This window comes from Microtus oregoni, unplaced genomic scaffold (genome assembly GCF_018167655.1).
Source record: "Microtus oregoni isolate MIOR12 unplaced genomic scaffold, Mior012 000026F_ref0000081, whole genome shotgun sequence".
Taxonomy (NCBI): domain Eukaryota; kingdom Metazoa; phylum Chordata; class Mammalia; order Rodentia; family Cricetidae; genus Microtus; species Microtus oregoni.
This window is the reverse complement of record NW_024543085.1, coordinates 27543517-27557466: the sequence shown is the minus strand read 5'-3', so window position 1 is coordinate 27557466 and position 13950 is coordinate 27543517. Positions and strand designations below refer to the sequence as shown.

The 13950-nt window shown below is 48.2% G+C and overlaps 1 protein-coding gene across 1 annotated transcript in view; it reads left to right on the top strand.

Annotated features, from left to right (window-relative positions):
- Plxna4 (plexin A4) overlaps window positions 1-13950 on the top strand; it is a 454568-nt gene that overhangs the window by 424132 nt on the left and 16486 nt on the right. Inside the window, exons 26-29 of the mRNA XM_041675360.1 lie at window positions 8030-8133; window positions 8641-8740; window positions 10226-10416; window positions 11726-11895. Coding sequence (XP_041531294.1) covers window positions 8030-8133; window positions 8641-8740; window positions 10226-10416; window positions 11726-11895 — 565 coding nt within the window. The remainder of the gene's footprint in view (window positions 1-8029; window positions 8134-8640; window positions 8741-10225; window positions 10417-11725; window positions 11896-13950) is intronic.

The following is a 13950-nucleotide window of genomic DNA, read 5'->3' as shown; positions in this document are numbered from 1 at the left end:
TCTCTATCTCTCTATCTCTATCTCTCTCCTGCCTCCCGTGTGTGTGTGGGAGGGGGTATACACACATGCATGTGTGAGCCTACCTGTAGACAGTGCTGCAAGGGCCAAGGCTGGAACTGCTGCATACTGCAGGCCTTGGTTCACCCTTCAGTAGAACATCTGACTAGGTGCTCCCTTTGAGGCAGTGTCCCCTTCCAGGTCAGCTGCAGGCGCTGCCTTCTCCACTCTGAGCCCAAATCTCCGCTGCCAGTCACATGCCTCCTCACAGATGGGTGGACGCCCAATTCCCATCTTCCATCCACAGTTCAAAGTGCTTCTGGCCCATGTCCCAAACACTCATGTGATCTTTGCCCTATCCCCTGCCTGTCTTTTCCCACCCCTCATGTCTCTGTCTCAAAGAAAAGTAGCCTTCTTTATAGGTCTCTCTCTCCCCATTGCCTTAAAATTGCCTTTCCCTTTTCCCAACCCACAGCCTTCAGCTCAACCTCACACACCATGGTCTGACCCGACGGATCTTGTGGGAATCTTCTGATAGCCAAAGTCCCTCAAGCCTTTTCCTCCAACCTACTCATTCATGATTTGTGAAGGTCACACAAGTGCCCCTTTGAAACAGAATACCCAGTCAGTGTCCTCACCTGCAGAAGTATTGTCAAGAGCTACCCAGCCCCAAGGTTCATGTCATTCACTGAGCTTGGCATCTCAGCCTGGAGGAGTTCTGTATCTCCCCGCTTCCTGGCTTTGAGGGCAGCCCCATCTGTCTCAACGTCCACCCAGAACGTTGCCATTGGCTGATTCATTGCACTGTCCCTTGGTTATCCCAACATGGTCACCTCATACAGAGCAAAGAAGGGACATACAGGGAAGGTTTTTATTTTTATTTTTAATTTGTATCACATTTTAGTTTATTTTCTGTACATGTGATGGGGTATGGAAGCACACGGGTTCTACATCACACATATGGAAATTAGAGGACTCTCTCCACAGTGTGTGTCCTGGGGACTGAACTCAGGTTTGCAGGCTTGGTGGCACCTTATCGGCTGAGCCATCTCACCAGCCCAAGAGTATTTTTAACACTGGTTTTCCTAGGTTTTAGGAGACACTCCTCTGGTTTCCGCTAACACAGAACTAAGGATTTGGAGACCGGAGCTCTTTTTTCCTTCTATGTTCTTCATAACACCTAATATTGAACATGCAACAATATGAAACATAAATAAGAGGTGACCCCTTCTGGGGCCCTCCCCAGCTGATACAGGCAATAGTGCATGCAGCATGGGGCCCTGGGCACTGCCGCTTATAAGACTGTGGACAGGAAGGCCTAGTCTGCCTCCCAAGTTCATCTCAGGTTTGTCTCTTTTGCAGTGGGGTGAGGGTTGATGGACCCAGCATGCAGATCAGAGGTGCTGGCTGCTTGTAGGACAGAGAGAGCAAATGACTTTGACTTGATTTGGCTTCTCCTTGGTGCCTGCCTTCTTCCCTAGAGCGCAATGGCTCACACTCTCAGGGCAAGCTCAGGGAGTAGAACAAAAGCCTCCAGAAAGCTGAGCCCAAGTCTACAGTTAGATTCTTCCGGAGGCCTTCTAAAAATGAAGGACATATTGAATGTTTATTTGGCAAAGAGATGACCGAGTGAATGAACAAATAAATGAATGAGGGGGCAGTGGGAGTCTGGATGAATGACTGACAGTGGAGGTCTGGGTCCTCTGAACCTGGGTTTTCAACATGGTAGGCACAGGACATAGGAACAGTATATGGCTGAAAAGCCAGAAGCCAGAGCTAGCCTCTGGGAGGCTCTAGGCCAGCATGGATAGTTGGTCAGTGTAGACATGGAATGGAAATGGAGCTTTCCAGCAGGGCAAATGTGGAGACCCTGGCCAAGTTCTGGGGAGCAGTTTCCTTGTTGATCTACTGAAAGTCGGCCTGGAAATTCAGGGGTGCCTTCCAGCTGTGCTCCCCTATGCCCCACCATCCAGAGATCAGCTCTGTGGACATTGTTTCTTTATCCCAGACTCAGGAATGGAATTCCCAATAGCAGCTACTCATCCCTCAGGTTTTCTTTCGTCAACAGTGGTTTGGGATGGTACAGAACTTCATTTTTTAAAAACCTTTCAGATCGTTCAGGTTAAAAAGCACATAGCAATTTTTCTGTGTAAAAAGTAACAAAAATAACAGGCTTAAGGACTCTGAAGGCAAGGCTAAGTGCCCCCTAATTCTATCTTACAGTCCTTATATTGATATTTAAGGAGACATCCCTAACTGCTTGAGACTAAAAGACATTAGTTGCCATCTTCCAGGTACCCACAGATACATCTGCCCTTGTGTAGGGCTGGGATGGGGGCTGTAAGACTGGGCAGCCCAGAGACTCTTTCTGTAGCCCTAGACCCTGTGTCTAAGCATTGGCATCAGCGGTAAGTATGTGTCTCTCCTGCCCACTGTCCAGCATCCTTGCTAGTATCTTGGATATAGGGTAAAAATTGTGCCCATCCCATCAGTATGGCAGAACACTGTTAAGGAAGGCTCCAGGCCTAAGAAAGACCCCCAAAGTCCCAAGTGGGATTTTTTGTCAGGACAGCCACATGCCAGTATCTGCCTGACCACAAGTGAGGGTAAAAGCCCATCCCTTCCTTTCCCTTCCTCCTCCCAACACATGGCTGGCCCTAGGTGGCAGTGCCTGAGCTCTGCCCACACACATCCTATGCATGGAGAAGTGCCAGAACATAGTTACTCCTTTTGTGAACACTGAGTGACCCCAAAGGGGGAGTCTGTGAAGACACCTAATGTAGTTGTTCTTAATCAAGTCTCCATGTTGGATACCATATGGAATCATATTTTCTCATTGGGACCGTCAGCCCATGAATAATGACATGGAGACATGATTAACTATGAAAGCTCAGTCTTAGCTTAGGCTTGTTTCTCATCAATTCTTATAACTTAAATTAACCCATTTTTTTAAATCTATGTTCTTCTACAGGGCTCATTACCTCATCTCCATTATGCCCACCGTGGCATATCCTACAACATTGCTCCCTTTTTGTCTAAATAAAGGAAAAGTTTCAACGCTAGCATAGTAAAAGTATATACAGAAAGAACAATGATCAGATATTGTCTAAATTAAAAGGAAGGGTTTGAACTCTAACATAGTAAAATTATATGCAATAAGGTCAATTATCAGATAAGAATTGCATTGAATCCAAAGACAAACACATAGGCATCCTCATGAATATTAACCTTCATCAGGCGATGAAAGGAGACAGAGACAGAGACCCACATGGGAGCACCGGACAGAAATCTCAAGGTCCAAATCAGGAGCAGAAGGAGACGGAGCACAAGCAAGGAACTCAGGACCACGAGGGGTGCACCCACACACTGAGACAATGGGGATGTTCTATAGGGAACTCACCAAGGCCAGCTGGCCTAGGTCTGAAAAAGCATGGGTTAAATCCAGACTAGCTGAACATAGCGGACAATGAGGACTACTGAGAACTCAAGAACAATCGCAGTTGGTTTTTGATCCTACTGAACGTACTGGCTTTGGGGGAGCCTAGGCAGTTTGGATGCTCACCTTACTAGACCTGGATAGAGGTGGGCGGTCCTTGGGCTTCCCACAGGTCAGGGAACCCTGATTGCTCTTTGAGCAGATGAGGGAGGGGGACTTGATCGGGGGAGGGGGAGGGAAATGGGAAGTGGTTGCGGGGAGGAGGCAGAAATCCTTAATAAATAAATAAATTAAAAAAAAGAATTGCATTTACAATATCTAGTCCATTTGTATTTGGCAAATTTGGAGAAAATATTGTATTATCTATCCCATCGTAGTGAGCCCAAAATTTTATATCTAAACCTTTTTTAAATATAACTTGTATTACCATCCTAAAAATATCTTTTTAAACCTTAAAACATCTTCTTAGATGAACAACTTAAGCTTTTACGTTTATCAGACTTATAAATTTTACATCTTTTATGCAAGTTTTTTTTCTCTGAATTTCATAACAAAGTATACTATATAGCTAACCATCTAGTCTTCAATTCCCATCAGAGACCCAAGAAAGATAAAATATTACTTTAGCAAACATGAAGTTCAGAGCAAGCAACTTCCAAAACTAGGGAAATGACAGAAACAGCTGGCTGCCTGGTCAGCCGTTCACGTTTCCTCTGCGATGTGGGAGCATCGTTCCTTGGCCTACAGACTTCTCTGTGAAGCAGGATTTTTTTTTAAAGGACTGCCCTACGTTGTCTTGCCAATGTTCAACAGTTGCTTTCTTTTGTGTCCTGATTGTTCAATTTAGGCAGCATACCATCCGTCAGCAGTCATGGAGAGGGCAGCTTCTTGCCAAGTGGATAACTTTGCCATGTGAAAACACACTCCATGTGGAGGTTCTTTGATGTCCATCATCTTCTCTGAAGTAGACTGGTGCTGCCCACTGTCATGAAAAACCTTAAACATCTTAAATTTCGTATTCTGTATTTGAACATTTAGGTCTCCGAAGTATTTGAAGAACACCTGTCTATCTAAATATAGCTCTGTTTGACCTTGGAAACATACCTAACATGACCATAAATGTGTTCGTTAGATGACTAACTACTAACCATATGTATTAATTAACCTATTTTGTAATAATAACTTTCAAGGACTCAGAATTTGTATTATATTGTTAAATGAGCTGTATAGGCACAGTACCTTAAACAAGAGTAGAAACATATATACAGTATAACAAAAAGAATCATAAACATGCATCAATATACAAAAATCCATGCCGATGTAAACTATTTAAGATTAGTGTTGTGAAATATTAGTTTTAATGGGTTCAATTTGTGTATGCCGTGGAATGTTTAAATACTTATGTAAAGAGGTGTTGCATTTTTTATGTTGCATTTGTTTCACTTTACTTAAAGCTGTGTTATTTTGCCTTTCTAAAACACCTGATTGGTCTATTAAAGAACTGAATGGCCAATTGTTAGGCAGGAGAGAAAGGATAGGTGGGGCTGTCAGGCAGAGAGAATAAACAGGAGAAGAAAGAAGAGGCAGGAGCAAGAAAAGGAGGAGAGAAGGATGCCAGGATCAACCACACAGCCAGCCACGGAGTATGAAGGAAAGAGAGGTATATAGAACTGAGAAAGGTAAAAGCCCAGAGGCAAAAGGGAGACGGGATAATTTAAGAAAATCTGGCTAGAAATAAGCCAAACTAAGGCCAGGCATTCATAAGTAAGAATAAGTCTCTGTGTATTTATTTGAGAGCTGAGTGGCAAGCCCCCAAAGAGTTTTAAAAAATAAAACCTAAAGAGTAGTAGTTGCTTTTTAGTTTTAAAATAGATTCAACAATCTCCAAGCCCATTCCTTCCTTTCCCTTCCTCCCGGAACACAGCTGGTCCTAGGGCACAGTGCCTGAGCTCTGTCCACTCCCACCCTCTAACTGAGAAGACCCGGAGCACAGGGATTCCTTTTGTGGACACTGAGTGACCCCAAGGGGGAGCCTGTGAAGATCCCTGGGTGTGAACCTAGCTGGCTAGTACATTGAAAAGCAGCCTGGTATGATGGCCTCCATGTCTGGCTTTCTGACCTGACCTGTTTTTTCATTTTCCTAGTTATAACATTGGTGGAATGTGGGACAGTAATCAAAGACCAGGTCACATTTCTCAGTTCCCATAATCCTTTATCCCAGGTTGCTCATAGCATTTCACAGTTCACCTCCAGCTGTCGCTCATGGTCCATCTGCTAGGGATGCAAACATGAGGTCCTCTTTTGACTGATGATAAAACAGGCAACCATTGCCAAGTCATAGGTGCCTTTCCCCATTTGCTTGTTTGTTTGCTTATTTATTCATTGAATGAATATTTGTCAAGTGCTTCCTGTGTGCTGTGCACCATGCGAGCCCTGCTGGTAAGCATCAGGCATCATCAATTTCTGACTCCAAGGACAGTCTGTGCCCCTAGGGAGACACGGCCTTTTTCTGCCCTACTTTTTTGAATGGGGGCATAGAAACAGACTGTCTCCCATTTGCTTACCTAATTACTGGACAAGACTCACAACCATGGCTGCTAAGTCTATCTGGATAGTCTATGCATTGCACAACTTCAGGAGGAGTTTTGCAATGGAAGTTCTGCACTGGGGTCCAGCTCAGATGCCGCTGAGACTTCTTTAGCTCTGTTAGAAAGGGTACCAGTACGTTAGAGGGCTGGGAGCTCGACCTTAGGGAGTATCTTCTCCAGCCCAGCTGGTAGGCTAAAGTGCAGAATGCTGACCACCCTCTGTGGTGTGTCTTGAAGTTTTCTCTGTGCTGCCTCCATCCAATCCATACAGCTTCTGACTTCACCTGGCATCATTCACCATGTAAGCAGAAGATGCCCACTGCCATGTTCCTCAGCCTACTGGTCTTCACTGAAGTCCACTGCACTGAGAATCAGATGCTTGACCAGAATAGAGATTCTTCCTCTGCTGGCATGAGAGCTTGTAGACCTATGGGGAATTTAAAAGAAGCAGGGCAGCCCAGTGGCAGATGGGAACTTGGGTCATCCAAGTGCTTCACAGAGCACGTCCCCCCTGCATAGCATCCTTCCAGCCCCAGACCCAAATCACCAAAAGCGATTCCATCAAGGTCATCTCAAGGCCTCAGAGATCCACTCCAGCGAGCAAGCATCACTGCTTGAATCATCCCTTTGAGTTTTAGCATGGTCCTAAGCTGGGCATGATGGATGCCCTGGTAAAGGAAGGCTGGGCTCAGATACCAGGATCCCCTCTGCTCCTCCTCAGGGCATGATGCTTTCCCTTCTGGGTCTGGATTCCATGCTTGATGGAGTCAACAGTTTTAACCATTGCACTCACAATGTAGGAAGAAACAGAACTTCCTGTGCCTCACAGGGACCAGCAGGGGAGGCACAGCCTGGCTGTAGCAGGCAGGAAGCAAAGTAGGGAATCTGCACATGTGTCTCTGGGGCCCATAGGAAAGAACTGTGGCAGGCCAGCCAGGTGGTGTGACGCAAAGTATGCCTGCATCTATCTACATGCACTCTGAGCATGCCCAGTGTGCTCTGCACAGTTCAGGAGCTCCAGCAGCTGAGAACCAGGAAGCACTGCCTCGGCTGCCTGGAAGCCAGACCATCAGCTTCTTGGCCAGGACACACGTTATGATTGACTTTAAGAGACAGTAATTCGTGTTGGGTGTATGTCCAGTGGAATGGTATCTGTGTGTACGTGCACACGTGTGTGAGCACATGTTGGAGAGCTGCCGTGCACATGTACATCCACTTGCATATTTCAAGGTTGCAATGGGTTCTCCTCTCATGTGTGATCTGTGCTCAACAGGACAGCAAGGTCCCGGGGTGTAGATACTGGAGTAGGGGATAGGGAGGCAGGGATTTAATTTGTATGTATGTCTGTGTGTACATAAGTATGTATGCATGTATGTTAAGATAAATTAAAACAATTAAGTTCTGTCTAGATTCTGTGATGGATGTTATTAACATCAGTTTGGTGGAGAAGGGAGTCTGGGGATATAAGAATGGTCCACGTGCCTTTCACCCAGTCCTTTTCTGAGGGTGGCCCCTCCATTCCTACAAGGCAGGGAAAAGGTAAAGGGCTATAGTGAGGGACCTGCAGCACAGCTTTGGTCGGCACAGGGACTTCCCACTATGGACAGCGAGTGGAGCTGCCATGATGGGGCCACCTTCATTTGCCAACGCTTTGCTGAGCGCTATGTGTCCTGTTGAGTTCCCAGTTCACTCACCCCATGAACACTGCATAATGTTTCTTGATGTGGTGAGCACCGTGGTGAGTGCCCACAGCAGATAGGTGCAGGGGAGGACAGGTGGACACCCCCCTTCTTTTGATTTTAATTCATTGAATTAGGACCAGAACTAGTGCTCAGGCCCTCTCTGCTTGAGAGCATCTAAACCAATCCTCTCTGGGGACCTGTGTTTGCATTAGTCTGTCTGAACGTGTTCTGGAGATGGCACTATGTGATACTCATATGGAGAGGACGCAGGATGCTCCCAGGAGGGACCAGAGGACCTTTCTAAATTGCTACCACTCTCCCTGCAGAGTGGCGGCAAGGAAGTGGGGCAAGGATGATCCTACAGGATGAAGATATCACCACCAAGATCGAGAATGACTGGAAGAGACTCAACACGGTAGCCCACTACCAGGTGAGCTGACGACAGAAGCCAGGAGCTGGTCAAGTAGGTTGTAAATTGCAGCCACTCAAGGTTAGACCCCAAGTCCCCAATGCATTATACACCAGCAATCCATGACCCTTGGTGACCCCATGGGAGCTAATGTCACCCAGTCAGAGATCCTTAGCCTCTTTGGAGATAGGATGGTGACATGCATGTTTCTTGTAGGGCATGGACCCTTGCTTAGAAGGCCTCCTGAACATTTAATTCTGGGTGATTTCCAGAAAGCCTAGGGAGGGAAAAAGTGAGGGGAGGGGCGGCTCCTGCCAGAACTTATTCCCACAGAAGCCCTAAAGCTGCTAGTACTAAGGTCTTTGTCTTGTCTTATCAAAAGGGAAAGGAATGGACTCCAAAGCCCAAGTTCCTGACAAAGTGCTAATTGTCCCTCATTCCCCCATATAATCCTAATTTGCCCCCTTTTTCCTGGAATGGGTGGGAAGAGATTCCATGCCCAAGCCCTTAGAAGCCTTTACCCTGTAGGTGCCAGATGGCTCTGTGGTGGCTTTAGTGTCCAAGCAAGTGACAGCCTACAATGCAGGGAACAACTCCACAGTCTCCAGGACTTCAGCAAGTAAATATGGTAAGATCTCACCAGGCGTCAGGAGTGGGAGGTAGGCACATCCTGAGCAGGTGTTGTCAACAGACCTCATTGGCTTGGGTAGAGGATCAGGTCAGCTGACCACTGGGGAAGAGAGCCAGGATGGGACAGAGGTAACCGGTTCCCATCACTAGCTTTGAGTCATAAATATGTACTTTATCTGTGGGCAAAAAGAAATTTGGGGCCAGGAATAGCTGAATTGGTAAAGGGTCCTGAAGGCATGAGGATCTAAGTTCGATCCCAAGAACCAAAGTGAAAATGCCAGGCATGGCGAGATGTACTTGTAATCTCAGCTCTGGGAAGTGGAGATAGGAGGAGACCTCGAGCTTACTGGCTATCCAGCTTAGCATAATGGTGAGCTGTTCAGTGAGAGTACCCGTCTCAAAAATCAAGAGGGATGGCATCTATGAAATGACACCCAGGGTTGACATCTGACTTCCATATATGTACATACACATATGCATGCTCACCAAAGAGAGAGAGAAAAAGACACACAAATACACACACACACACACACACAGAGAGAGAGAGAGAGAGAGAGAGAGAGAGAACCCACCCTTCATGAGGTCATACAGTCTATAAGTCTTACCTTCCCATCATCTCATATCAAGCACACAATAATCTAGTGAATTAAATAATTGTTATTTCATTGGTAAGCTATAATTCAACAGCACAGAGGTCAAAAGACCGGTAAAGGTCACACAGTCATTGTGCCGTGTTGTGAAAGGGAAGGAGGGAAAGGGCTCTGGGTGTAAGGCGGAAGTCCAGAAATGGCCTGCTCTGTCACGTGTGTGCTGGGGGACATCTGACCACCCTGAGCAGTGGCATTCTTGTTGTCGAGCAGGGATTCGGGAAAAAGGGCAAACCTCACAGGGTATTGTGGATGCTAAGAGGGTGAACATATAGGTCACACGTGGACAGAGTAGGACATTATCCTCTCCCTGTTCAGTTCCCATTTTACCACAATTAAAATATGGGAAGGACGTTCAGCAAGAAGTTAGAAGGAGTGTCCCAGGCCAGAGGGAGGCAAAGACAAACAGATGCCCTGGTGAGCCCTCCCCTGACCACTTCACCTGAGTCTTTAAGGGAGACAGGCTACCTGTTCTTACTTAAGCATTTAATTGGTCACACCTGCCACAGGACTTGCAAACCTGCACAAGGAAAAGTGTAAAAGAAGTACAAGCTTACATTTTTACAAATGGAATAATTAAGGGTTGACTCAATGCCAAGTACAGAAGGAGGGCGGCCTAAGTGGGTGGAATTCGCGACAGATAATTCCTGGAAGTGGCAGGAAAGACATACCGCATTTCGGGGAATGTGCCACGCGGAGGCAAGGTAGCAGCGCCAGCCAGTGGCAGGAAGGATCAGACAAGAGTGGCCTGGCTGGGGAGAGGAGCATGCCGGGAGTTGCCGGGTCCAGGACTCTACGGACTTACTTGTACCGGGCTGCATTCTTTGCTTCGGCAGAAAACATGATCCGGTACACAGGCAGCCCTGACAGCCTCCGTTCCCGAACACCCATGATCACCCCTGATCTGGAAAGTGGAGTCAAGTTGTGGCATCTGGTGAAGAACCATGAGCATGGAGATCAGAAGGAAGGGGACCGGGGGAGCAAGATGGTGTCTGAAATCTATCTGACACGACTATTAGCCACAAAGGTATGGAACGTGAGAGCCGTGTGCAGGGGGTCCCAGTGGTCACAGGAAGGGCCTTTGCCTGCCATGAAAAAACCCGGGCCAAGGGCTGAGGACATGGCTTAGTTGGTAAAGAGCTTGCTAGGCAAGCCTGAGAGCCCAAGTGTGATAGCCTCATTAAAAAGACAAGCTGTGCACAGCGCCTTGCGTGTGTGTGTGTGTGTGTGTGTGTGTGTGTGTGCGGGGGGGGCTGAGAAAGGAGACTACCTGGGATTTGCTGGCCAGCCAGTTTAGCCAAATCTCAAGTTCCAGGTTCAGCAAAAATTCTGTCTCAAAATCTGTGGAGAGAAGCTAGGTGGTGGTGGTGCCACCTTTAATGCCAGCACTCGGGAGGCAGAGGCAGGCGGATCTCTGTGAGTTCGAGGCCAGCCTGGTCTACAAGAGCGAGTTCCGGGACAGGCACCAAAGCTACAGAGAAACCCTGTCTTGAAAAAACAAAACAAACAAAAATCTGTGGAGAGGGATCGAGGAAGATACTTTGCGGTTGTCCTCTGGTTTCCAGATACATACACACGTGTGTACATACAACTGTGCACATACGTGCCCACACATCACACATACATAATTGCTCACACAGTTGCTAAGTGTGTGCCAGCCCCTTCTGTTGCCCTCTGGCCTCAGGCACTGTCATGAGCCTGGGATCCAGCTCAACCTGTCACTCCGGGCAGATCCCGGCAGACATGATCACACAATCTGAAGTTTTATATCCCCACCCTCCTCAGCACCCTTCCTCGGCTATAGACACATGCGACACCTATTCCCATTCATTCCAGGGGTGCCACGGACCATCGCTAAGGATGGAGACTGGGACTGTAGCCATAGCTTTGCTGATGCCCTTTCTAATCCTGAGGCTGGGGTTAGTCCACGCCTACTGTTCCAGCCTTTCTCCTCAGAGTCTGGGTTCGCAGGTCTCTCTGTGGACCCAGATGGTCATTAGCCAGGATGGGCAGTGGCCAAACAGGGCCAGCAGATTGTATTCGTGAGCTCTGACCAAGCAGGCTCGTTAGCGTTTTCAAAAAGTGATACAAGGTCACCAGCAAAGATGTGCGGCCAAATTCTGTAGCTGGCAGGGGAAGGTGGTTTGGGCTCTGGCTTCTGGCTTCTGCCTGTTGTCCGTGCACAGAGGAAAGGTACAACCGCCAGAGACCTGCAGCGGGGGGGGGGGGGGGGGAGGGGAGGTCTGGTGCACAGTGTCCCCCGATGTCATGACCTCGCCTGCCCTGTCCCCAAGGCAGCTTGCTGGGCTAGATCTAAATGTGTCCCCCTTCCCCAGGGCACACTGCAGAAGTTTGTGGATGACCTGTTCGAGACCATCTTCAGCACAGCCCACCGTGGCTCTGCTCTGCCCCTGGCCATCAAGTACATGTTTGACTTCCTCGATGAGCAGGCAGACAAGCATGGCATCCATGACCCGCACGTCCGCCACACCTGGAAGAGCAACTGGTGAGTAAAGGGAGAAAAGGGCAGTCCGGAGAGGCACTGACTTGCCCACCCCTGGGGCCTCTGTCAGGGAGGTGGGGTTTCTGGAGAGGTCCTGGCCACTGTCTACCTCCTACCAGGGTCTCTTCTCTTCCTCATCTTCTCCCCTCCACCTCCTCTCATCCCTCTTTGTACCTTCCTCTCCAGCCAGTTCTTCAGTCAACAAACTATACTAATCCAAGGAGCAAAAGCTACCATATGCCACCCTAGCCAGGCCCCTGCCACATCTAGCCACTTTATGGATGTGGAAGTTCGATATGTCCAACAAAGATCTCAGGGTTCCTGTCCTCGGTAAGCTGCAGATGTGGATATGGGATGAGAGAGGCGGTTGTCTGGATATGTGGACAAATACTAGCACAGAGAAATGCCTGAGCTGGACAGGGCCACTGAGGAACAGCATTTCATAAAGTCTTGTCAGTAGGGTTTTGGGGTGCATGCACATGGCCCCTGGATTCCAATTACACCCAATAAGCTTATCTCTTTGTTTCCCCCCGCACTCTTTTCCAAAAGCTGCTGAGGATCATTTTGTGCTCCCTGGAGGCCACAGGACTGTCTTACTACTGACAACCCTCCAATCATCTCCACTGCGGTCCCCTCTCTCCTCTGAGTGCACAGTATCTTCCCTGCCATCTGTATATCGTGAGGGTTTCATTTGAGGTTGAAGTCACAAGGCCAAGCATCAGTATTCAACACAGGATGCAGGACCTTGAGGAAATGGGGCTCGGTAAATATTGATGAGACGCAGGCAGGGATGGCCTGCTTGAGAGGTTTGCCTGTGGCAGAGCTAGCTGATGTTCAGTCTCATCCTAGAACTGCATCCTTGTCGCCTTTCCAGGCCACTATGCCCCTGCTTTTCCTTCTAATGCAGCATGGATGTGGCACCTGGTGCTAACTACTCGGATTGCTCGTGTTCCAGAGTAGAAGTGGGTACCCTGATGCCCAGCCAGGGGCCCAGACACGAAAACAGAGGAAGAAGTCAGCCTGGGGAAACAGTGCTATTCTCCTGAGCATGCTGTGGCCTTTCCCTCTTCCACTTGTAGAGGAGTGGGAGCCCAAAAAGAGGCTCATCCCAAGCAGCAGAGTCCTTACCGTAGTCCTTTTAAAGCAGGGCCCCTAGAATCCAGGTTCCATTATATGCAGCCACTCTGGTGAGGTGGCTTCCTCCTCTCAAATCCAGTGTCGGTCACCTTCACATCAAGCAGGTGCTCCATCAAGCCCTATCCATGTTGGCCAGAGATACATGATTTTGCAAGCAACCTCTAGGTGCCATCCTCCTTTCTGGGTCATCCCAAGGTCCCAGGTGCGACACAGAGACATGGACTGGGCAATGGAAAGCTAGGGAATTAAGTACACTCCACTTGTTGTAGAAAGAACTGCACCAGCTTCAAGTTCTCCCTAAAAGGGCATCTCCTGCCCCAGCCTGATCCCCTGGTTCCTTGGTCAAGACATAGTTAGGAATCACTTCTGCCAGTGGACTGGAGTTTATTGTCCCTGCTGCGGGCATTGTCTCTTTATTCCTGACTCAAGGTGTGACTTGCCTGCCTCCCCCACCCCTCCTTCTGCAGTTCCCTACAGGTTCTCTGTTAAATAACACTCCCTCTCATTTAGCCAGAGTGGCTGTAATCAGCCAGAGATGAGCATCACCACGGATGTTAATAGCATGCTAATATTTCATTAGGCAGGGGCCTCAGTGGCGCCTCTGCTTCCTGTGTGGTACACCTGCCTACCTACTGACTTGAGGAACAGTAAAAAATGGTGACTGCAGCCACGTGGGTTCCCAGGACCTCTGATCTGAGCGGGGCTTAGGGAAACCCAGGGAGATTGGGGTAGCAGAGTTGACTGGTAGGGAAACTTGATCTCTGAATATTTAGAGTTCTAAGCCCAGAGCTCTTAGCCGCATTTTAGTGAGGTTGAGAAGCTAATGTACGCATGGGCTCTCATTCCATTTACTTTTTACTCTGGATTCCCAGCGATGAAGCAAGTGACAGACACCAAATATTAGCAAACCTCAGTGTGCCT